At 37.3% G+C, this 26,443-nt stretch overlaps 1 protein-coding gene across 1 annotated transcript in view; it reads left to right on the top strand.

The window, feature by feature from the left end:
• Positions 1–836: 836 nt before the first annotated feature.
• The window catches only part of si:zfos-2326c3.2 (TRAF2 and NCK-interacting protein kinase), a 125,547-nt gene continuing 99,940 nt past the window's right edge, over positions 837–26,443 (top strand). Inside the window, 2 exon segments of the mRNA XM_028815689.2 lie at positions 837–967; positions 5,608–5,673. Of these exon segments, the coding sequence (XP_028671522.2) occupies positions 923–967; positions 5,608–5,673 (111 nt within the window). The 5' untranslated portion in view covers positions 837–922.

Genomic DNA, 26,443 nt, shown 5'->3' with positions numbered 1-26,443 from the left:
ATGCGCTGGTGCCCCGTCCCAGGATTGTTCCTGCCTTGTGCTCAATGTTTGCTAGGTTTGGCTCCAGCTGCCCCATGACCCTGCTCTGGAGTAGCAGGTTTGGAAGATGGATGGATGTTTATGTATAATGGAAAGAGAAAGGGGCAAAGATTAGTTATACCAGTTCACAGCTAAGTAGTCAAGAACTGATTCTATTCAAATAACTGGTCTGAAACAAAATGAGAATGAGGCAAGTTCCTTTTTCTTTCTTTTCGTAATAATACCCATAAGTGCAATATGAAAAGGTGTGGTTGTCATTACTGAAACTGTACTCACAATTACAGACTTAATTTTTAAGCAAACAGCAGAGAAATCTATCAAGTACAGAAAAGTGAGAGAGGGAAATAATCAGCCTGTAAAATTCAGTTTATGGTTTCTAATCTGCAAACGTTTAATTGAAATACAGACAGACAAAAATGCTGAACATAACTAAACGGTGGCTGTGATCACATAGCAGTTGAGACAGTTACAAAGAAGAGAAGCGATCCCCCAAAAAAATAAATAAATAAAAAATTTGTACGCGACTGCAACAACCAGTAAGATGTCTTGTTGATTGATATTTGAACATTGCAACATTGTTTTGGACGCAGATAAGTAGCGGTGTCCGTATTGCTCCAGCTCGGGAAGCTTCTTTCATTTTGGCTTTTAAATCTTTCGAGCTCCGTGTGAATCGATTTGTTTCCGTTAAGGCCTGCTTTCTCTCTCTCTCTCTCTCTCTCTTCTTCTTCTTCTTCTTTTTGTTTCCTCAGCCCGTTTTCCGGGTTTAACTGGATGTAAGATTTCCTGTGTTTGTCAGTCGCCTGCAGCCATGGGCTCGACGCGCAGCTAGACCGTTAGCTCCAGCGCAACTTTTCTTTTTCTCGAATCTCCAACGCGCTTGGACATGGCCCTCAAAAGTCTGGACAACATCGATCTGTCATCCCTCAGGGTAAGTTCGACTCTGTCATTTGGATGAACCGATTTGTGATTCCGTTAAATGTGCCGTGTACTTATGTCAGGGGGGATCAGGATGTCCTTCTATTCCCTTCCTTTTCACTCTTTTTTCCCCTGCTTTGTGCAAGTTTTTGCGTGCTGCGATAAGCGAGCGTTTCTATCGTAAAAAAAAAAAACAAAAAAAGTGAAAGAGCCAGAGAGGGAGAGACGTTCAGCGAAGAGGAGCATCCAGATAAGCGATTCACTCGCTTTCATTTGTTTGAGATTTGAAATTCCTCCACGGTTTACTCTGCACAGAACTACTTTGAGCGCAAAAGGAAGCAGCAGACCGCGAGCTTCGGGAAATGCATTCCTGGATGGACTGAAAAGAGAACTTTCAACTAAATCCACATTCATGTTATTTATTATTACGATTTTGTTCGAGACTCGTGTCGTGTGTAAGGTAATCATTTCAAGTCACTGTCACGCCTAAGAAAAATTGCCATCCTCCAAAAATCGTCAGTTTACTTCAGCAAACACAAACATTTTATTTTTTTATAAAGCCAGAGAAGGTTGATCAACAAATGTATCGTGAGCGTTAACTACTTATAAAGCAATTTGTAAAATATTTTGGATCTGGTCAAAGGAGGCTCATTTCCTTTCTCATTTACTGTTCCTGGGATATTCTTATGAGAATTTCCTGTTGTTTGTTTATTTATTTATTTATTTATTTATTTTCTGCTGAGGTCTTAGCAGCTGATTTTTCACCGCAACATAAACCACACCCAGAGCTTTAAATGTGTGTTCTAGAAGGATGTATTTGTCTATTTTCTCAGTCTGGTTTATCCAGTACACCAGTCGAATCCATGCCAAGGCACAAACCAGGTCTGGACATGTCTTGCGCTTCACCCACCAGTCTGCACACATGGCCAAGTGTCATCCGGCAAACTGACTGCAAGTATCCAGACTGTGAACTTCAACCAGACGTGCATGGCAGCAAGGTTAACTAGCTAGGCAGGAAAGCACATTACCTGTATTAAAACAAAGCAAGAATTATTAAATGTATAAATCCTTAAAATGTTACTCCCTACCTTGGCTGGTCAAAGGACCAGCTACTCAGAGTTTTATGCAGCCTCACTTCATGCCAGACCACTACTTTCTAATCAACTTACATTAAAAAACTGAGGGTGATTAAAACAGAAGAAAATATTTCAGGAGACTAAAGGGAGAGAGGAGGAGACATAGATAGTGTACTATACTCTGACCATTAAAAAAAGTATTCCTTATGCTTTTATCAAGTAATCCACCAGGTAAAGTCAAAAGTGCCACTGGTTGCATTATTCTGTATTGAATGTTTTTTGTACTTCTTTCTGAACGGCACAGTGGTAATAGTCCTGGGTGCTCCCTGTGTCGAGTTGTAATGTTCTCCCTGTTTTTCCGTGGGTTTCTCTTTTGGTGTTCCGGTTTCCTTGCACAGTGCAAAGACTTACAGGTTAGGCATATTGGCAATGCTAAATTGAGCCTAATGTGTGTGTGTGTGTTCACCCTGTGGTGGACTGATGATGCCTCGTCCAGGGATTGTTCCAGCTTTGCGACCAGTACTTGTTGGGATAGGCTCCAGCTTCTCTGTGGCCCTGCTCAGGATAAGTGGGTTTGGAAGTTTCTTTCTCACTTTGCTTTGATTTCTGCAAAAGGTATGGCATTACTCTTGAAATGTGGTAACCTACATTTTGTTAAGGTAATTGTGACAAGACTGTCATCAACATTATTCCAAGGAGGCTTCTTTAAAATTTTCCCATAGATGTTTAGTCTTGGATTCTCAGTCTGTGTTTATTTTCAATATTTGTGCATTCTTGCTGAATACTGCTGATTTACCTATCATTAGACAACTCACAATGCTTTAAAAAGCTGATGAATTCCTATGTAAGAGGCTCAGTTATCTACTAAACAGTACATCACATGGGCAAGGGGACACATAGTAAAGTAGCCAATTTACATTTGATTATGTCTTCACCGTGTGCCTCCACTTTATGTTTTATGGTCATTGATATGTGCAGTATATAGTTAGGTGTAAGTAGGGGACAAGAATTGTTCAGTGGAACTAAAGGAAGGACTAAACTTACGACCTTGTGGTTCCTATTCTGCCTTTGTCCACATTGATCATTGGAAAGTAAACTAATAATAAATAAGAAGAGAGAAACAGGAGTCTTTTGCCTGGATTTGAAAATTGAGTGAATCAATGCTTTACGGGTGTAAAGTACCAGGATCATCAGGTTAAAACAGGCAAAATTTTTGCAAAATATGGAGAACTCCAACTTTATATTATGGGAGCAGCATTATAATCAAATTGGCAGTAAACTATGCAAACACACATTTTTAGAGTAACTTAACATAATTAAAGTCTTTCCAGGAGCAAAGTGGTGTGCAACCAATTGCTTAGAATCATGTAATAAATCTGTTTAAGCATTACACAGACAATAAAAATAAAAAAATCTGCAAACCAGTTCAAAGGAAATGTAGTAACATCCAATTTATTTAATTATATGATAAGAGTGTTTATAATTGTGTATAGTGAAAATTTTCCTTTCTTCAGATAAGATCATTATGACACTTGCTAACATTTTTGATCAGTGTCTGTAACTCGGGCATCTTTTACCTTTACAAAAAGACAAACTTTAGCTAGCTTAAGCTACATCCCTTCCATTTAAAACTATTCATAGTCACAGTCCACCCTGCATAATACTGCAGTGCTCCTCCTGATGTCTGCAGTGGTCAGTGTAAATTGAGTGTCATGATTTATCTCAGATTATTTCAAGAGTTGAAAATGAAGTCATGCTTTCTGTTTATATTCTGAAATGAATGGAAAATAACAAATGATCAACGTTCAGTTTTCATTGTGAGTGCATTAACTAAAATTGACAAACCTGTCAGGTGGCACCTTAGCTGTCTGCTTCTTCTTATCTGGTTTGAGGAGCGATAGCAAAAAATACAACATCTTAAAAATATGAAAGAAAATGGATACAAGTATGATAGACTTCTGCTGCCAATATGTAGGTATTTATATATTTTTAGTCATTAAGCAATGATGAACTTTTTTGCATTAATAAGTCTGATCTCGACTATGTACACCGTTAACAATATAGCACATCGATAAGGATCTTTTGGCATTTTGAGCCTTTGGATTTTAGATGAAAATGTGCAGGTCACTAAAAAAAATGCAACTAGCAGATGTAACTTGCAATTTTGAGCTTACTTGCCAAAAGCACAGATTTTCATTTAATCAAAACATTTTGTTAAATCAGTTGGGAAAATTTCGACACTGTAAATATGTTGACTCAAATATGATACAGTAAAAATGAAGAAAAAGTATAAAATGTAGTAATGATTTTTTTTTAATTAAAAGCCATTCATCTGAGCTTGTGATAATGGGTGGAGGCAGGCAGAGAAAGTCCAAACTGAAGTGTGAGTCTGCGGAAAAGATAGAAGGCATATGTCTTGACGTGTTTCCTGCAGATCTCAGCTATTAATCTAAACCAGACATATCCCCAGGAGATTGGCCTGCAGTGACTGCTGTTCCGCAGCAACTTCAAAATAGATTTAATTTGCCGGTTCCAAGTTCTAAATGGAAATAGGATTTGGATTTCTACCATTCAATTGTTAATATTTGGTTTATGTTCCTTGACATCTGAAGGCAAGTTGAGGGGATGGAGCTTTGGTGGACAGTCTGCACCTTCACAGAGGTCTAAAGATCACCCATAATATGAACATTGGATAAAACACAGGAATATTAGATTGTGTGGATCATGAGATACCTTGCATATTATAATACATATAAATACATACTAAATAAAAAGAAAATGAACTTGAAAGATAAGCAGATTGGGGTTATTTGCTTTTGAGCAGAGAGGTTTCAGAGGTTCCATAGATAAGTCAGGTATAAAAAGAAAGGCAATAATGAAAAGAAAAAGGGAAAATCTCATTGAGATTCATTTTATCTGATAAGGCAAACTGGCTCATGCTTTCTACTTGACTTAAAACTTCAATTTTGATTATGCATATCTAGGTTAAAAGACCTCTACGTTGGTAGTACATACTATAGGTTGCCATGCTTGTAAAGTACTGAAAAGGAAGAGCTCACTCCCCCTCTACAGCAAATCCTATGGATACAGACAGTCGGTCAGTGGGTCAGCGTGACTCTGTGGTCACAGTGTAGCCTAATGGTAATTTAAGGGTTTAATGATCAGTGCGCACACCTAAGCTGCGGAAAATGTTGTCAACAGTATGCCAGAAGTTCAGAGTTAGTGGGTTTCAACATAGTCGTAGCCACTGTGTTTGCAACAGTACTGACTTTGACCCCACCCATCCCCATATGCGGGAGCTGTGTCTTCAAAAACCCACGCAAACCTGCAGTCCGTCCATGTGGGACAAAGGCCGTTTAGATGCAAGCTAGTGACTCCACACTAGGCAAGATCCTGTCTTCTTTTTCGAGCCTCCTACCATCTTCATTATTTTCTTATGAGTAAGCAAAATAGAAATTTGAGTATTTAAAATAATAGGAAGAAAGATACTTTAAATACTAAAGTAACAAGACATAATCATCTCACTTTGTTACTCTGTAATTACATTATCATCATTTAAACTTTTGGTTTCTTCCAGGACCCAGTGGGAATTTTTGAGCTGGTAGAAGTGGTCGGAAATGGAACCTACGGCCAAGTTTATAAGGTACAAGTTTATATTTTCTCATTTTTTTTGCATTTGAGAACTTCAGCAGTCAAACACTGAGCTACAGAAAACACACACAGGAATTTCTTGCATTTGTGCATATCTTTCTGCTAAGGTCCTTATCGTCATAAACCTTTTAGTGTACACACATTTGTGTGAATATTTTGCGCCTTAATGACAGTTTTAAATGATCCTCTTTATGTGTGTCTTCACATAATTATGATTTTTTGAGTTTTTGAATTACGAGTTTGTATATTGCAATCCTGTTTATTTTACAGTACAGATCACAGTGGCTGGGAGAGTCTTGGTGAGAGTGTGCTTATGACGTTTAGCATTTTGTGCCCACCATTGCCATGCTGTGTTTGTTTTATATGGGGCTTTTGCAGTGATGCAAGCAACAGCAGATGTTCATGTATTCCTGCACACTACCACCATTACATAAAGATGCACTGCCCCACTAGAAGTTATAAGCCTTAGCAGAAACTTTGGAAATAAGAATGTTCCTTCAGATTAGTTTGTACAGTACAGTCTATTTTTTTAAACCATTCAGGGGAATTCAAGACAGGATACAGTGATAGCTGAAAGTATATTTTATATACTCTATCTTAAAATGTACTGCAGATATCATGCAATATAGTGGAAGATATTTTGAGATATTTTGTAATGTGATTGTGATAAAGGCTGAATGTCTGTGGTTATTTTGCAGATGTCACTAATTATTAATTTGACTAGACACATAAAAGTCAGCAGCATGGTTATCGGAGCTAAATGAACATTTGTTTTGCCCAAGTGTCTGCTAAGGTGTATACCTTTTTTACTCACAGGAAAGACTGCAGAATGAGACGATAACAAATTAAAAACACAGCATTCAAACATAATGTTCAGAGGTTACCAATTTAATACAGTATATCATATGGCTCAAAATACTTTGCTACATATACAGTGAGTGACCATTTTACTATATTTGGGCAAACCAACCGAAAACAACGTAGAGCACATTTGCCATTATAACAGTTTGTATTTAATTAATCTCTATTAAGCTAGATTCATTCTGATGTACCTGAGACTGTTTCAAGATTTTTCTTGTCTGGTAATATAGAGAATTATCTTGCTAAAAAAACCTCACCTTGTGACAACAGTCAAAATCGGTATGTTTCTTCCTGGTAGCAAAAGCCAAATGCCCTTATTATCTTACATTTCTTATACAGAGTTTTACTTTCCAAACTAAGGGCGCTTTGGAGTGGTAGGAGAAGACCTTCCCTGTAGCAGACTTGAGCTTCCCTTCAGGTTTTACTGTCAGATGCTCACTTCTGATGCTATCATAGCTCTTTGCATGTGTGAGAATCATTTTTTTAAAGCTCCAGGTCTGTTATTCTAGGGAGGGGTCATGCCTTTTCTGAAAAACCTGTTAGTGGTTAAAAATATGTGGGTTGTGAGAGATACTATTAGCATCATCAAACCACTTTGGGTGGATCCTTTTAGCAATACTGAGACTTGCAGTTTTGCAGCAGGCGCTTCAAAGTTTCAAATTCTAGCAGATACTTTAAATGACACTGTGAGAGTGGGTGTATTTTTGTTTATTTTAAAAAATGTAAGGTGCCAGAGTAACGCCCTTCTCATCCTCTTGACCTTTGTTGACAGTAAGAGTGTGTCTTTCATCAACACAACAGTTAGTTTTTTTAGTTGTACACTAATATTATAGGTTATAGACCAAAAGTGGGAGCTTTTAGTAGTATTCGGTAAACATATTTTATTATTAGAGTTGAAGTAATAGGCATAGATTATGATGCCATTACAACAATATTACAATGCAACTATTCTCTCCTGTCAGTTTCTTTTTTTGTTATCCTTTTCTTTTGAGCTATACATTAAGTTCTTCGGCAGCACCCTGATAAGAGTGCTGCTGTTCTAAACTCTAACATCAGCCTTGTTAAATGCTGGACGCAGTAAATGTTCAGTTTGCTCTTGCTTGAGTCCTGCTTATACTTATGAGGATTTTTGGATCTACAGTTTAACTGTGTGCTGTACATCAGAAAGCCAAATTAGCCATCTTTGTTTCACTAGCATTATTCCAAATATCTTATTTTTAGGAGCTTGCTGCAAAGTCAACTTAAATTCTTAAATATGAAAGAATTTGAATGTTCCGCCTTATTTAATGGTAAATACATACACCTGTACTTACGTTAAATAGGCCTGTATTATTTTTCTGAAAAGGGAGTATTAGTGGGAAGAAGGAAGCTTCAGACCTTGTTAACTGAGAGCACAGAGTTTGATGAAATATGAAGAGTTTAACATACAATAATGCTTGTGTGAAAAAGTTACATGTTAACAGCCCATATAGTAAGTAAACATATTGAAAGATGTGTGTTTTGTGTTATTTTCTTTTATATGTCATGATTATTTGACAATATGAACATTTGCTAAAACAGAATTTCATTGATTGTGTTTTTCAAGGTCTATATATTAATTTGTAGCAATAATTTAATTTAATAATATTTAAAAATATTCCATATATCTCAGAATGTTTGAAATCTTAATAAGATACCAACACACTATGCACTATGTCAGCCTACCACACTTATTTGTGTATTTATGTAGTAATTGCAAGAATAAATATTGCCTTTCAATCCAGCTTTTCATTTTTAATCCCACTTAAACCAAGGCAGGGACACTGGCATCGGATCCCAACCTGCCAGCCCAAGGCACAAGGCAGGAAAAAACCCTGGGCAGGGTGCCAGTGCATTACAGGGCATTTCAAAATGTACTAACAACAAAAATCATTCAAAAGTAAAAGTGAAAAGTCACCGATTAGTCAAGTCCTAATAAAAATAACAGAGGCAGACTGTATGTTTGCCTAAAAAGCTTGCCTGCAGGCTTATCTGAACATTTCATGTGAATCAAACAAACAGCATCCAAAGCTTTCTGTCTTCTTACACAAAGCTTTCTTTTTAAATATTACATAACTACATGACAATATAAACACTCTTTTATTAATGGAGAGAAAATTAATTTAATTTACTAAACTAATAAAAATGTTACAACACAAATTTTGATTAAAAAAGTAATTTTTTTATTTTATGATTTATTTTATTTATGATTTTATAAAATTAAGTTGTTTAATTTAGCTTGAACACAATTTAAGCATTGTTCATAATAAATGTTCAGATAAATATTTGCATCAAATACAGTGATTTTCAATAAATTTGGCATGATAACTGAATTTTAAAACAAGAATAGTTTCAAATACATTATGTATTATCACTGCAGTGACGCACTATGAATGATGCAGAGAAGGGAGAATAATAGACTCGCACTTTGTAATCATTGTGGTACAACATATTTGATATTACGTATACTTAGTATAAGGCCAATGCATTTCAATAAATATGTCACCGTCTGCTGTAAGCAATGGATATGAATTTGCTCAAAACAAGAACTATAAACAAGAGTCTTTTTTGCTACTAAAATACTCCAGACTCAATAAAGCACCACTGTTTCAAATGAGTGAAAACAAACACACAGATAACACTCAATGACTGTTTTTGCCCATTGTCCCTTTTTACCATGTTTCATGGATGACATTTATTAAGTGAAGTGGTTAAAAATAAAGATTTTGGTGTCACTGAACAAGGAGAAGTTTCAATCTTGTCCCATCCTGTTTTTCCCTCTAAAAATTGTAGCCCAACCCTTCCTCTGAACATGTCAGAATTTCCAGATCTGTCCCCTTCTCCCCTGTAATTCTTTTACACAGAGAATTATCCTTGCCATAGTTATGTGTATCCTGTTCATTTTACATTTCTTTCAGTGTGCTGACTTATATGAAACAAAGATTGCATCACTTTATCTTTAATTTTTAATAATCATCTTTAAATAAGACAATTCACAATCATTGAGTAAAGCCAATTTAAAAAGTATAGAGTCCATACTATGTGAGCAGGTGTTTCAATCAATTTTTATTTATCCTTCTATTCTTAATGTGTGCTTAAATTCTACGTTCCTTTGATGTAAGTGAATTACAGAGAATGAGTTCCAGCACTTTCCATTGTAATACTTTAAACCGAGTGTAAAAGTTCAGAGTTTGTGCTGCTCATTCTTTTGCTGATGTGCCGTGTAATATTATTATGCAAGAAGAGCGTATAGTGCTTATTAATGCAAACAAAAATAAACTAAACAATCATGCTACAGGATGAGTAATGGTAAAATGTATTTTTACTTCTATTTTTATTAAAAATGTTTATTGGGCTTACTCATAAGTATTTGATACTTCTTACTTAGACTAAAAGAAGACAGATGTGTATATATTGATAGGCATTATAAAACTGAATTTATTTTGGAACTGAGATTTGGAAATGGACTAGGTACAGAATATTTACTTTAATAATAATAATAAATAATAATAATAATCTCTTATATATATTTCTCTTCTGGTTCGTCCTGCTTCCACTTTCACGGTCCCGCCCACACGCAGCCGACACGGCATTTCTCAATTCCGATTTGTCCTCTTCCATGTCATGCACTATACTGGCCTGCTGAGTGTAATACATCCAACAAGTGCTCGAGGTGCTGCCACAACTGTAAAGTAGCTTTACCACCTTTATGGGAGCCACCTGTGTCTTTACAACAACTTCTTACACAGCAAACATCAGAAGCTAAAAAGTATCGTGAGCACATTTGAGAATACAACTCTTCTTTAGCGTTTGCTTCAATGGGTGCACAGATAACTCAACCTAGTGGCCACGGACCATACTGTTTTAAAATACACGGGCAAATTTATCACCAAATCTCTCCACTATACGCTAACACTTCTACCTCTCCAGGATATGGACAGTTGTATGTTTTTGACACAGCGCAAGCTACTGAAGTACGCTTACAAAATTAAAGCAAACTCTGCATGCAGCGAAAATGTACTTCTCCACCTAGATTCTATGCTCAGAACCATCAACCCCTTAATCATACAAACACATGCATGAAATCGCTCAGTCCAATCAAACAGCATCTGTACGAATGGTGTTCAAGGAAAACCCTAGGCAGGATTTACGACGATACAATGCCCCCACATTGCAGCGATTTTCGTCGGAGAAAATGGCGAAATGCCTGCCGAAAGGGACATTTGCATCTATCCCATAGGCAACTCCTGTAAACAGATTTCAATATGAATTGCAATCCTATGGTTTACCCACTTTTATTACGCACTTTTATTCCCTTACAGAGACATTGGCTGGCACAAAGATTTACAACATGTTCCCGATAAAAGAACCACCAAGCAAATAAGGCTTACTCAATGCCAATTTTACGCGTACAGATTAACAATGAGGAATTCATTTAATATTTTGCAGTCCAGCGGCAAACTATTCGAACATTACTTCGTAGATGCGTATGTTAAAACAGAGGGCGCGCATCTCAACTATCTCAGATTACATCAACAAGATCTGCGTGTGGAACTCTCAGACGCACTGCAAGCAAACGCTGAAAATAACAATGTACGTGTAGGCAAAATGATCATATTTCCGTCCACATTTCCAGGAAGTCCAAGATACATGCAATAAAACTATCAGGATGCCATGGCCATAGTACGTAAATCCGGAAAGCCTGATTTATTTATCACTTTCACATGTAATCCTGCTTGGCCGGAAATTCTACATGCACACTGTGTCTTTCAAGAAGTATTTATTTCTTCTTGATTTCTGAATTCTTTTCTCACCGTTCTCCGTTCCTATTCTTACACCGCCGTATGCTACGACGGGCGTCAGCTAGTACATTTTATTTAAAAACACCTTTCAAAATACCCAAGGATACTGTACATTAATATATACTAGCCATTCCCTGTGGCTCCGCCTGCATAGTAGTGAAACAGGACAAGCTTTAAAAATCAGTAAGCAAAAAAGGCCAGCTAATCGGAGGCAAGTTATGTTCTAAAGCGCAGAGGTAGACCGACTCCCCACTCCTGACGTCACGCTTCCCTCTCCCTTCGGCCTGTGCCCTCTGTCTCAGATTAGCGCAAATATATTGCTCCTGCAAGCGAACTATGATGTTCAAGCAAATTCAAGAAAAAAATCCAATCTAAATAGTACTCTCGTTCACTAGCTAAGCGGATGTAAGATACTGTATGCCCCAAGGCTGGCACATGAGTGAGGAGGGCCCCGCCCCCCTCCCTTCGGCCCACTTCGTCTCTCTCGGATTCACGCAAATAAATCAGTACTGCAAGCGAACTATGATACTTAGTGCGATGAGAGAGGTTGCAAAATCAACCTGAATGTTCAAGCAAATTATAGAAAAAAAACCTGATCTATATCCGTTAATGTAGTTCTCTCGTGAAAAACAGGCAGACATGCAGACAGACAGACAGACATTGGATTTTATATATATATATAAATCAGCTGAAACTGATTAACAACCCCCTCTGCTACTTAACTGACCAGATCAATAGCCCAGAAGTTTAATTGACTTGATGCTATACTCTGATTAAAAAGTGTTCCTTTAATTAATATATATACATACATACAAAATGAACAAAAAGTATTATTAAAAAGAAAAGTTTTAAGTATAGATTTTAAAACAGAAAGTGAGGTACAAGTGAGAAGCTCCAAAGGCAGGGCATTCCACAGCTGTGGGCCTGATACACTAAAAGCTCTGTCACCCATAGTACGCATTTTGAACATTGGGACAGTTAGCATAGAACCGGAAGAGTGAAGTGAGTGTGATGGAACACATGGATTCAATAAAGAAAACAGATAAGGCAGGGCTAGACCATGAAGGGTTTTAAAAACTAAGAGGAAACGTTTATATTGGATGCAAAAAAGGACTGGTAATCAATGTAATTTTTGAAGTGTAGGGATAAAATTCTCTGACAATTTTAAGACGCTGAATTTTTTTTTTTTTTGTTCTTTATTTCGTCTTATACGATTTCTCGTATTAGAAATTTGTTAGTTTTCGCATACCCCTTGGGGTTAGAGCGCAGGGTCAGCCATTGTACAGTGCCCCTGGAGCAATTACAGGTTAAGGGTTTTGCTCAAGGGCCCAGCAGAGTAGGATCTCTTTTGGTAGTGACGGGGATTCGAACCAGCAACCTTCAGGATACCAGCGCAGATCCTTAGCCTCAGAGCCCCCATGCAGTCTGTTTAGGCTTTGTACAGAAATACCAAACAACACCACGTCGCAATAATCGAGTTGCAAGCTGACAGAAACATGGTTAAGAGTCTCCATTGCAGCGTCCAAAGGAAAAAGAATGCAGTCTTTCAATTTGCTTAAGGTGGAAAAGGCTACCTTGGTAGTATTAATATGTGGTTAAAGGAGAGTGTAGGAAATAAAATAACACTGAGATTTTTGACCTGTGCAAACAAAGATATAATAAAACCTGCGATTTTTATTGAAAAATTGTCTATTTTCCTTAAGGTACCTGGAGTTGAAATAATTAAATCTTCTGTTTTTTTCTGTTTATTCTGAGAAACTTTTCAGGTAACCAGTGTGTTTATTACAAAGACTATCTTTTATACAGTACACTGCAATTTAAAAATGTGCAGTCTAGCAATATTACTTTGCCTACGAATGAGACATGATTGTGCCAGTTCTGTTTCATGGTGAGCTCAGAATAAATAAAAAAAAATATATACAGATAGCAAAATAATATGTGCAGTGCTTGTGAAGATTCAGTCCTTGCTTCAAGCAGAATGTTTGAATAATTCAAAACACTTTAATAATTTAAACATTAAACAATTTAACATTTGTAAATAATAAATATACAGTAGATTTGTCAATAACACAGGTAGAAGGTACAGGTCAATACTATACTTTTTCTTAGTCATTTATTTTGTTATTCCTAAGCACAATGATGGAAAGGAATATTAGCTTTGCTACTGAACCAAACACAATCATTATTTTTACATTGTGTTTTTATTTTTATGGCGCATTCCTAAAGAACACAAAGTAAGCAAAGGCCAATCAGGTTAATTTCATATAAACAGAAAATTCAAAGTTGCAATACAAGATATGTCAAAAAGAATGTTACAGTTTGATCTAACATGGGTCATTGTGTTCAATGTGATAATGGCAGCTGTGTTGAGCTAGAGTGGTATCTCTTATTCAGTTCCTTGTCTCATGTAGCTCTCAAAGAATCTCTACTAGCATCATTGAATTAAGTTAAAGAAACTTTACCCAAGTTTGAGAACCATTAAGTGGTGTGATTTCTTACTAGTTGTTTGTCCACTGGCGTACATTATTTGCTGTATTATTACCTTCATAGCTGATGTGATGATGCCATTGCTGTATCAGATACTTTTTAAATAAGGTATGTGGTCCCATATGTATTGTCTAAGAGAGCTGTCAGTTTCTGACATTTACACTTCTGTTGCATCAAGTAATCACTTTTGTTTGTGTAAACCGGGGTTGATGTGCAGATCTGCGGTATTGATATAAACTCAGATATCCTTTACCACTCACCATTTATGGACCGCAATAGCTTGTTAGACAACTTGGAACTCTGACGCTGTGCGGCAATAGCTTTGCCCACTAAGCTACCCCTATTGGTATTATGAAATAAAATGTATTTTTTTGAAATATTAAAAAACAATATAAAAAATTACATCCTGTCATATCACTTGCTTCAGTTGAGCTTGTATAGGAACTCCACATGCTTGACATACTGAATAAATGCATCACTAAAATTAACACATTAAATAGTGTATTTTATAATAGTGTATGTTAAGAATGTGATTATTGTTATTTATGATGTAGTATTCATGGTGCATGCCTTGACCAAAATGCTGAAGGTAACCACCCCCTTAGCCCCCAGCCTTTGAATGAGCAAGAAGCTGCAAATAAATTACATGAAGCATGTGAAACCGAAAGTCAGGTAGAACTATCATTTAATTCAGAAGGTAGAAGGAGGCATGGAGAGTACATCAAAACCTGTATACTTTTTTCTTATTGTAGGGCAATATTTTTGCCACCCTAGAAATCCGGTCCTGTAGACTGGTTCTTTCAATAGGGTAAAGAAAAATATACCATTAATTTAGGTGAATTAAACACTAAAGATTAGGGTTTCTTTCTTGAAAGACTCTCACCTCTTAACTGAAATATTTTATCAAAACAAATCTTACAGCCTTCTACTTTATCAACTAACACTTTACCTTTATGAATCCACTTTATTCCATAGCACATTGTGGGGAACTAGAATCATGATCTGGACATTGTTTTATAATAAAAAATGGAAATGACTTATAAGCATCTAGTGTTGCAAAGTGGAACACCTTCTTATAAGTTTCTTTTTAATGTCAAATATTTTTTTTATTGATTATTTGAGAGTTTTAACCCAGAAGACATGTTTGTAGGTATGTGTTTTGTGTTAATAATTTACTTTGGACAAATATAAATATATTTTCCCGTTTAATTTTAAGTGCGTAATCAATTTTTTACGTGGCTGCAAGGACATACAGCACTGTTACTAGAGGTTGCCTCTCAAGAGGCACTGTGCACCACTCCATGACACTCTCCTTTATAACTGAGCACAGTGCTCATTACAGTGTCTGATATTAAGAATTTAAACTTATTAGCCAGTCAGAGTCTCATGCTTGTATTGTTCAAAGCTTTCTGGTTAATGACTCAAAAGCATTCCAGTTCCAGTGTGGTTTACTCATGACAACTCATCATTAGGAACATGGCTTTGGACAATTCTCATTTAAACACTGCTCACGGTTGTGCTCCCTGGTTTTAGAAAGTAACTTTTCAGGATTTTAAATTTTGAGCCATTTCATAATTTTGCAAATACAAAGCCATCTCCTGGCTAGTTTAATACCATCCTAATAGTTTCTCTCTGTCTGTATTTCAGCAGGCAACCCGGGGAGATCGGCAAGAAATTCAAAAAGGAGGTGGACTTGTCTGGGCTGCAGTCTACTCGAGACGTTCTGAAATTTTGCAGTTTCATAACATCTTCTATGACTTAGCCCTTTAAGATTAGTATAACTGTAAATGTTAAGTTAAAGATTAATGTTGCAGCAAGAGACAGTTTTCTCAGGGGGTCCCAACTGGCACTGGCAAGGCTATCTCCAAGATGGCCCAGTGTAGCCCAGGGTCGTATCACTAAGCTTCCAGGAGGGAGTAGCATACTAATAACGGGAAAAGAGGGATTCGGGAGCAGCTGTGGGTTTGTATGTTATATGTGTATTCCGCATTCCTCTGAAGGACCTTGGGTAGGCATAAAAGAATGAGAGGAAACTGTGGCCCAGATCAAAACATGGTGTATTCAGTTAGGATGCTAGGTGTCTGGAGATGTCTCGTCTTCTTTTTCAAAACAGAGTGAGACAATGAAGGAGATGCTGGAGATGGCAGCAGGTCCAGGCCACTACAGGGTGCATGGTCCTAGAAAGGAAGAAAATGACTGTGCTGTCCCTCTGGCAGTGCAAACACCTGGGAATAACTTTGAAGACCTAGACCTTACCGGGCCACTTAAAGGTATAACGGTGTATGGACATCTGTAATCATGAAAGGAGACTTTAGCCTGGTGTCCCAAATAGAAAGCCACAGTTCAGCCCAAGGTTTGGCTAAAAGTGACCCTGAAATGGACTTTACAGGATACAGTGGACTCTTTCTGAAAACCTATCCAATAACACATTGAATTACTCACACACTGGTGTCACTTCTAGTTTGAAATGCTTTGGTAACTTGCATTTTTATTTTAAACTTTTATATATTAACTTTTGACATTGAGCCAATGCATTTTCACAAGAAAATCTGAGATACCTTTCTCAACTGAGTCAATGTGGTTAGAATGCTTTTTAAAAAATCAGCATTGATATGCTCTGGTTTTAGTGGTCTGTCCCTCCCTTACTTTGATATCCGTTGGCACACCTTTCCGTGGTTTACTCGAGCTATAGAGCTTTGGTTTTGTGGATAAAATGACAAACTTTGCAAAGCACCATTGAAGCATTTTGTTTGGTTGTTGAGCAAAATCTAGAAGTCCACGGCCTTGGTCAGTCAGAATTTATGTGACCACAGTTATCATGTTAATGTTTGCACTTCACTGAAGGACTTAATGCCATGCTACATGGAGATACAACAAATTCCCTTTGAGCACACTTGTAATAAGCATTTGTAAAGTGTCTCAATCTTGCTAATTTCAGTAGCTTAAGTGAAATGCTGTACATGTTTAAAGGGTATTCAGCAGAACAGAAGAAATCTGAAAGTAATGTTTCCCAATATTCAAGAAACTAGAAGAAATATGTTAGTAACTTACGTTTCACAGAAGAAATGGCATTTTGAAAGTAAAGACTTAATCTTTGCTTTAGACAAAATAAATTTGTACATACTTTTAAAACTAGCCATTACTTCCTGTACTATTGACGTTTAAACCATTTGAAGTGTTAGCAGGAAAACTAAAGATAATCAAGGCACTGTGGAGTGTTTCTTTGTCTCAGATAGAGAGCTTAGGTTGGACTTTACAGATGTTACAAAGATTATAAAAATTAGATGTATGAAATTAGTAGTTTATCCATATTTGCTGAATAACTGGTCAGAGGCTTAAACAGATTAACATTCTAAAAAATCGAAAAAATAAAAGTATTTTATTTAATATACTTAAATGAGGTAGGCCGCAAAACTAGCATGGACTTCAGTAATGGAAACATTAGGCAGTGTTGCTAAGCACAAGTTCTAGTTTCAGTGTTCACACAGGTAAATCTGTGGAACGCTAATCTTTTTAGCGCCGCATTGAAGTAGATATGACAATGAAGTTCCTCTGTCCATCTATTCAAGAGTGTCACAAGTATATTTGCACACTTGATTTACTATTATTTCATGATGTTGTGTATTGGTTTGTTTTATGCTTCATGGCATTTTGAATAGTCTTTTCAAGGGTTTGGCCTTGTGGTTTGAGAAAATGTATCCTGTTGCTGGTCACAAGATGGTTTCATGTCAAGCAGTCCATGATATCATCATGTAATGACTACTCAAGGTGGCATAAGCCTCAATCCTAGTTTTGGGTTACATTAAAAACTGACTGCTCACTAGCTCCTTGGTTGTCTCATCCTTAAAGAAGTCATACAACTCAAGGTTTTTTTTTGAAGAAGTCCTTGTGACTTTCTGTTTCTTTTAAACTGAGCTATATCAAAGAGGTGCTGTATTTTCCATATTTTTCCTTGTGCAAAGTTACAGTGTAGCTCTTAATTCTCACACTCTGGTACTTGCCTGTTTAAGCAACAGTTTTTTATTTTTTTTTTACTAGTGTAAAAGTGCCTGTATTCACATCTGCAGGCGCCATGTTGGTTTAGGCATTTTCCCAGTTTCATTTGGAACTCATTTAAGATAGCTGCTCTTTCACTACAGAGCAAAAGACACACACCCACCCTCAACAGGCAGCAGTGAAGAAAAAAGAGCCCTGTTATTTATTGCTTAATTTGTTGCAGCCTTTTCCTGACCTTTTTTTTTTTTTTTGCTACCATGAAGCAATTCAATAACATAATCTGCTGGGGTGAATGAATCATGGCCTTTAACAAGAATATCTGGCCACTTCCCTGTCAGGCTGATCACACTTGTATACTGTATTACTGCACACCTCAATCATGTTCAATAAAACAGTAAGATATACCCAAAAGTGCTGTCAGTGTCTGGACGAGTGGACATGGAAGCTTTCTAACTGCCTTGTTGGAGTCTCATTGGGATTCCAGTTCATGAACAGTTATAACCTCAGAGTATACATTGGGATGTATGGGCATATTATATTGACTGATTTTTTTATTTGTGATTCAGTATTACTGCAGAAATTACTAATGCCTGATAATATACAGCAACAGGAAACAAAATAGTCTGAATTGGTTACAGATTCTAATACAAACATGCATGCTCTTTTCTATAATTTTTGGCCAATTTTTATATTGTATATAAAATATTAAAATCAATCTATCTGACACACAATTCCTCACAAACTAGGGATAGACCCTTGATCTTGATCTTAATTGAAAGGATAGGACCTGATCTGTTCTGGAAGTTCAAAACATTTTAGGTACATTTGTGACCTGTGATCAATGTGACCAGAAACCCAACTGATAATCACCATAATGGCAGAAAGAAAAAGAAAAGCAGCAATATCTGCTGAGCATCAAGAAAGTAACAGAAAGACAAAGAATAAGACACTGAAACACATAGACAACCAAGGCTCAATGCTGAATATAGCCTGATGTTCTGGAAATTCAAAAAAATGTAGGTTGTGGCACTGGTGGCCAGAAAAGTCTATTGTCCGTGCAAGCCTATCTGTTGATAATTCCCCATGACATGGTACATACATGTTCAGAATTCATAATCAAATGTAAAAATTGTGTTTATTCATCATCGATCATTGAACTTTATTAAACATTGGTGAAGGACAGCAAAATGACCTGTGATTGTGTGTTTACAGCAAAGTGATGGAAAAACCAAGTGATAACCACCATAATATCAAATTGAAAAAAAAAGAACAGTGACATCTGCTGAGCGTCAAGCAAATCACAGAAGGTGATTAAGTGATGAAGAATGAGAAAGAATAAGAAGACAAGAGCAGCAAGCAAACACGATTGCTCATGGGCATTTAGGAAAAAGTTCACAATAAAGAATGCACGAATGACAAAGGCACAGAAATGCACGGCAACAATTGAGAAGATCATCAAATAGTCGAAAGTCCTGACCATATGAAAACATTACTTTTAGATCCTTAGATCAGTGTTTCTTTGAAGACTACAACTTGGCAAATTTACATCAGCAATGTGAAACAATTTGTTTCCAAAATAGAAATGTGTAGCTTGCTCTGTATGAGACACCAAAAGTAATAAAATCTTTATATATAATACGCTACCGTGGCTGTTCGTTTGTCTGTCCAGGATTTTAAATCACCTGTAGCTTGCAAACCATTTGACCGATTGACCTGAAATTTCGTACCTATATACTACGTGACGTCTACTGTCCGCTTCCGGGGTGATGATTGACCTCCAAGGTTATTCCACTTTTTATTTTTATTTTATTGTAGAATCAACTCGCGGCAGTGAGGCACATGTGTACGGGCGTCATTCTCATCCTTCCCTACGTCTTCATATCTTAAATCATTCTTGACGCAGATTGAAGACTTACAGTAAGTGCCAGCTTAAGTGAAAAATTAAAGAAAACGTACTAAGTAATCGCAGCACAAACACTGACTTAAAAAGTTTAAACACGAAAAGATGCAGGTGGAAGAAGATAAGAAGCGGGCTGCTAGGCTGAAGAAAAGAAGAGCTGCTCAGGAAGCAGCAAGCACATCAACCTCTGAGAAAATGAATGGTGAACGTACAGAGAAAGAGGATGAAAACTATGAATGCTCAAGTCAAGTGTATAATGTACAGTGCACCATTACTGGTACATTATAATTTGTAAAGGAATGAAAGAAGTAACTAGTTAGAAACACAAGGAATATCAACATTTTCTTATCATTAACTTGCCTTTTATTAGCATTTTATTTCAGGACTGTAGGTCCACATGTTTCATTAGTAAAGAATAAATGCCCTGCTGGATTATCTGATCTCCCTTTATGGAAATTGGCTTCAGACACATTAATCCAAACTAGGCTGTAGTTCTGCTGCCACTTGTCCCCGAGTGGAGTACTCTTTAACTAAAACTCTTTCAGATAATTTCAGATAATCATCTTCGTAGTTCTTTGGACTCTGTGCCTTTTCAGGTGGCTCTCTTGCAGAGTAATTCACTGCAGTCTCTTGAAAAATTATTTTTTCTATTTCATTGTCAGTAGAGAAAACTGTAGTTTAATACCTCATTTGGCAATACCATATCTGGTGATTATTTTGATGAACTCATAGTCCTTTGTGTTAATCCCATCCTGTGTATGTCAAGTGTTCTCAATGGGGCAAGGGTAGTTAGAACACTCCTTTCCCCATTTCCAGCTTTAGAGGTGTCCTGGGAAGCAACCACTAAGGCTTATGATGCAGTTTCCAGTGACCCATCATATTACTCATAGGCAAGCACTTAGTATGCTCCATTCAACATTATTTTCTTATTTACATACTTACATAAAGACAGCTACAAAATTTTAACAAAGAATCAACAAGATTTTGAAAGGAGGAAAAAGATCCATTTGCAAGCAAGTGTTTTGTAATACGTACTTTGTAATACATTTTTAATTGGTTGAACTTTCTGGGGGAAAAGATTTAAACAAATGTATTAAAAATAGCCGTTACACTCTGGAACAATGCCTGAAGGTTGTTGCTGTTGGCTCAACTCTCCCGCCTATCCTGCTGTCCAGTCAACATACTGTATAACTGCAGAAGAATACCATGAAGTAAGCCACTGAACCTATAGAAATCAGTGTAGAGTGAAAGTTACCCCTGACTTTGCTAAAATAAAGAGACTTTTGTCTTGATTAAGGGCTATTTCCTACTGTTTTTTCTCGGGAATGTAAGCCAACATTAGAAGTTTCAAATGAAATGTAATTTTCTTATATAGCTCTCAATCTTCTTTCATACTGTTGTGGGGGAGTGAAGAAGCATGATCTTTAGAAAAAGCTTTACAGGTTAAACAGCCACTTCTCAGGGAAAGTGTTCCTTCTGCAGAATACAGCAGCCTTCTGCTTTTTTCATGTTTTAGCACTTGAGTTTTCTGACCTCTTAGCTGTAAGTTTATTATTTAAAGTTTCAATTTAAAATTTTATATTTGTTGGATTTAGTTTCTTATCATATGTAGCTAAAAACAGATCAGTCATTTATTAAGGCTTAACCAAAAACATCTAGTGAGTACCTTAGGCTGTTGGCATTATATTTTCATAGTAATTGTTACTTTAAAGTATGTGCTGCATGTTTTCCTTATGCAACTGTTTTAAAGCAAAGTACAAAAAGATAGATAAAACTTTATTTGCTCCCAGATGGAGATTGTCTTTTTTACAGGAGACAGATCTCCAATATACACCAGAATGACTAAAACAAAAGAAAAATAAAAACAAAGAAAACTTCTTACTCGTCAGTCACTGTCACAGTGTCATATTATGCTGTTGGTATAAATGAGCCCCAGTAGCATTTCTTGATACACTTTGCTGAATAATTCTTTGGTTGAAGGTTCTCTGTGTTAGTGTGTCACAGAGAACTTGTGCAGCATTGTTCATAATGACATTAAGTTTTTATTTTAATTCTCTCCTTTGCTACTACCTCCAGGGAGTCAAGAGTGTGTCCCATAACTGTGCCTGCTCTTTTAATTAGCTTGTCAATTTGGTGGGCCTCTCTTGAAGTGATGTTACCAGCCCAGCACACCACAGCACAGGAAAGCACACTGGCCTTCACAAAAGTTGTACAAGATATGAAGGATGTCACTGTACTCACATTAAAGGAATGCAGTTTTCTAAGTAAAAAAAGAGTCTGCTCTGGCCTATCTTGTATAGTGCCTCTGTATTACTGAGGCCAGTCCAGCTTGTCATCGAGGTGGGAACCCCAAATACTTGTAGCAAATGCACCATCTCCCTTCACTCCCTGAATAGTGATCAGACATAGAAGCTGTTTGGTACAACAAGAGTCATGAACCAATTCCTTGATTTTGCTGATGTTAAGTTGTAGAAAATTCTTTTTGCCGCAAGAAACAAAGTTCTCCACCTGAATCCTGTACTCTGTCTCATCCCCCTTAACAATACATCCCATAAATGCAAAAATATCAGAAATTTTCTGCTAGTGGCATGACCTGGTGTTATCTTTATAGTCCAAGGTGTATAGGGTGAGGAGAAAAGGAGACAGAGCCGTTCCTTGTGATGCTCCAATGTTGCTCACATCCATATCAGGGACACAGTCTTTGAGCCTCACAAATTGTGGTCTACTGGACAGATAGTCCATTGCCCATGACACCACAGGCTCATGTATCTGCTGGATATCCCCCAGTTTCCCCCTTAACAAGGAATGCATGAATGGTATTAAAGACATTGGAGTAATCAAAAAATATCCTCACATTGCTGCCATTGCTGGTTGTGTTCAATCTGTTCTATTAATTATTAATATAACATTAATTAACCCTAAATTTTACATTTCAGAAACCAATAGAAATCCACATTCTAAAACAAAGAAAACAGAAAAATCCTTAACTGTGGAGACATTCAGCATTACAGTAATCCCTCCTCCATCGCGGGGGTTGCGTTCCAGAGCCACCCGCGAAATAAGAAAATCCGCGAAGTAGAAACCATATGTTTATATGGTTATTTTTATATTGTCATGCTTGGGTCACAGATTTGCGCAGAAACACAGGAGGTTGTAGAGAGACAGGAACGTTATTCAAACACTGCAAACAAACATTTGTCTCTTTTTCAAAAGTTTAAACTGTGCTCCATGACAAGACAGAGACGACAGTTCTGTCTCACAATTAAAAGAATGCAAACATATCTTCCTTTTCAAAGGAGTGCGTGTCAGGAGCACAGAATGTCACATAGATAGAGAAAACAATCTCTAGCAAACAAATCAATAGGGCTGTTTGGCTTAAGTATGCGAAGCACCGCGGCACAAAGCTGTTGAAGGCGGCAGCTCACACCCCCTCCGTCAGGAGCAGACAAAGAGAGATAGAGAGAGACAGAGTTTGTTTTTCAAGCAAAAATCAATACGTGCCCTTCGAGCTTTTAAGTATGCAAAGCACCGTGCAGCTGCACAAAAGATAGCAACGTGAAGATAATCTTTCAGCATTTTTAGACGAGCGTCCGTATCGTCTAGGTGTGCGAACAGCCCCCCTGCTCAATCCCCCTACGTCAGGATCACAGAAAGTCAGCGCAAGAGAAAGAGAAAAGTACGTTGGGTAGCTTCTCAGCCATCTGCCAATAGCGTCCCTTGTATGAAATCAACTGGGCAAACCAACTGAGGAAGCATGTACCAGAAATTAAAAGACCCATTGTCCACAGAAACCCGCGAAGCAGCGAAAAATCCGCGATATATATTTAAATATGCTTACATATAAAATCCGCGATGGAGTGAAGCCGCGAAAGGCGAAGCGCGATATAGCGAGGGATTACTGTATTAACATTATAATTATCTTTCATGTTTGGCACTTTTGCAAAATAGACCAAACATACCATTGTAATTATGACAAGATGATCAGTAGGTACTAAGTACTGTACCATTCTTTCAGAGCATTATTATAAATCAAATAACATTCCAAAATAAATGGAATAAAATGTATGAATTCACTTAGCAATGAAATAACTGATCTGTATGTGTATGTGTTGTGCTGGGGAGGGATGGATTTGTTATTTTGACATATGTTGTCCTTTTAGACAACATTTTAGTTTTAGATCTGAGCAGTTGCACCTGTTGTTCTCCCTGTCCTTGTATGGGTCATCTCCAATACAGGCTTTATTTAGACTGGAAGTATCACTTAAAGTCCCTCTTTTGTGAACTTCTCATTATCCAATTAGGTCCATGTCCATAGTACTTGGGTGTTGTACCATGTTAGTCATTATGAATGTAGTGAGAAGTCAAGCAAAATGACACCTTTTATTGGCTAACTAAAAAGATTACAATGTCCATGTCCATGGAAGACAATATGGCATAATGGCTAGGGTTCTAGACTTAAGAGCAAGTGATCAGTTCAGCTTATGCTTTTGACTTTATTTTACGTTGAGGTGACCACCTAAACTAACATTGGCAATTTATCCTTGCCTTTTGAGTTGACTAGAGTAGAGGCATCTGACAAATATACAATTATGCAATAATAATGCCCAGTTGCAGCCAGCCTCTACCTATAGGGGAAATAAGTAGTGCTGCTCAGCTGAAGTGGATTTCTCAACAGACAAGGATAAAAGTGTATTCAGTTTCTTTTTCTCACAGTTGTTTTGCAATCAGTCTCAGTGGCAATACTAAATTCCTTTAAATATGTAATTTACAGAGAAATAAATAGCTTGGTAACATATGAACCACATTTCCTAATAGGAAAAGACCTGCAAGGTTGAAAGCTCACACTTGTGCAATGCTACTGTACACAGACCCAAATCTGTGAAGTACTTCCCACTTAAACATGATTTACAGAAATGTTGTGTAAAATCCTCAGGATGTTATATCTACAGTATGTGAACGAGAATTAACCTAAGAGTTTATTCTAAATTGTCAGAATGAATAAATAGCCACTTACATAGATTGTACCCGTATGTTCCTTTATCTCTGCCCTTTTTATCCAGGATTTCAATGGGTGAGGTATTTAGGAATTTAGAATGTGGCTTGTGACCACAAGGGGGCACCAATGAGTCCCAAACCACAGACACAGTAATATAGCACACGTTTATAGGAATAAAATAAAGGGTTTTATTCACACAAGGCATTTTTCCAAAATCACCTCTACAAAAACCAGTTGCACAAGCATGACGAGTTAAACAATAAACTAGTCTTCCTTTTTCCATCCTCCGTTGAGTGTTGCCCCCCACTTCCCGACTCTGACTCAGCTGAAGTGAGGCAACAGACTTCTTTTATGTCAGACCCGAAAGCACTTCCAGGCTATAGAAAAACATAGAAAGGTCCTCCCCTAACAGTGCTCTCTAATGATACCCAGGGACCCCGACAGGGATGCATTTCCAGACTCCAACTCCCAAGCATTCATTACCACCTAAGAACCATTGCCACCTGGCGTATGGGGGATGAAACAACCAACTCCTGACTCTCAACTTCCACTAGTCCATCTATTATATCATTCTGGCCAGGCATAAACCTATTCCTCCAACCCACTAGCCAGTTTGCTTGTGTCATCGTCCTGGCCTCTGGCCGGGATGCCCATTCTCCTCCTACAAGCTATACAATAATGACTACCACATACAGTCATATGAAAACGTTTGGGAACCCCTCTTAATTCTTTGGATTTTTGTTTATTATTGGCTGAGCTTTCAAAGTAGCAACTTCCTTTTAATATATGACATGCCTTATGGAAACAGTAGTATTTCTGCAATGACATTAAATTTATTGGATTAACAGAAAATATGCAACATGCATCATAACAAAATTAGACAGGTACATAACTTTGGGCACCCCAAAAGAGATATTACATACAATACTCCTTTTGCAAATATAACAGCCTCTAGATGCTTCCTATAGCCTTTGATGAGTGTCTGGATTCTGGATGGAGGTATTTTTGACCATTCTTCCATATAAAATCTTTCCAGTTCAGTCAAATTTGATGGCTGCCGAGCTTGAACAGCCTGCTTTAAATCATCCCATAGATTTTCGATGATATTCAAGTCAGAGGACTGTGACGGCCATTCCAGAACATTGTACTTCTCCCTCTGCATGAATGCCTTTGTAGATTTCAAACTGTGTTTTGGGTTATTGTCTTGTTGGAATATCCAACCCCTGTGTAACTTCAACTTTGTGACTGATGCTTGAACATTATTCTGAAGAATTTGGTGATATTGGGTTGAATTCATCCGACCCTCAACTTTAACATGGGCCCCAGTCCCTGAACTAGTCACACAGCCCCACAGTATGATGGAACCTCCACCAAACTTGACAGTAGGTAGCAGGTGTGTTTCTTGGAATGCGTTGTTCTTTTTCTGCCATGTAAAGCTCTATTTGTTATGACCAAATAACTCAATTTTTATCTCATCAGTCCAAAGCACTTTGTTCCAAAATGAATCTGGCTTGTCTAAATGAGCATTTGCATACAACAAGCGACTGTTTGTGGCGTGAGTGCAGAAAGGGCTTCTTTCTCATCACCCTGCCATACACATATTCTTTGTGCAAATTGCGCTGAATTGTAGAACGATGTACAGATATACCATCTGCAGCAAGATGTTCTTACAGGTCTTTGGAGGTGATCTATGGGTTGTCTG

Source organism: Erpetoichthys calabaricus, chromosome 12 (assembly GCF_900747795.2).
Source record: "Erpetoichthys calabaricus chromosome 12, fErpCal1.3, whole genome shotgun sequence".
NCBI classification, from domain to species: domain Eukaryota; kingdom Metazoa; phylum Chordata; class Cladistia; order Polypteriformes; family Polypteridae; genus Erpetoichthys; species Erpetoichthys calabaricus.
Note: the sequence above shows the minus strand (reverse complement) of the source record. Positions and strands in the feature narration are given on the sequence as shown.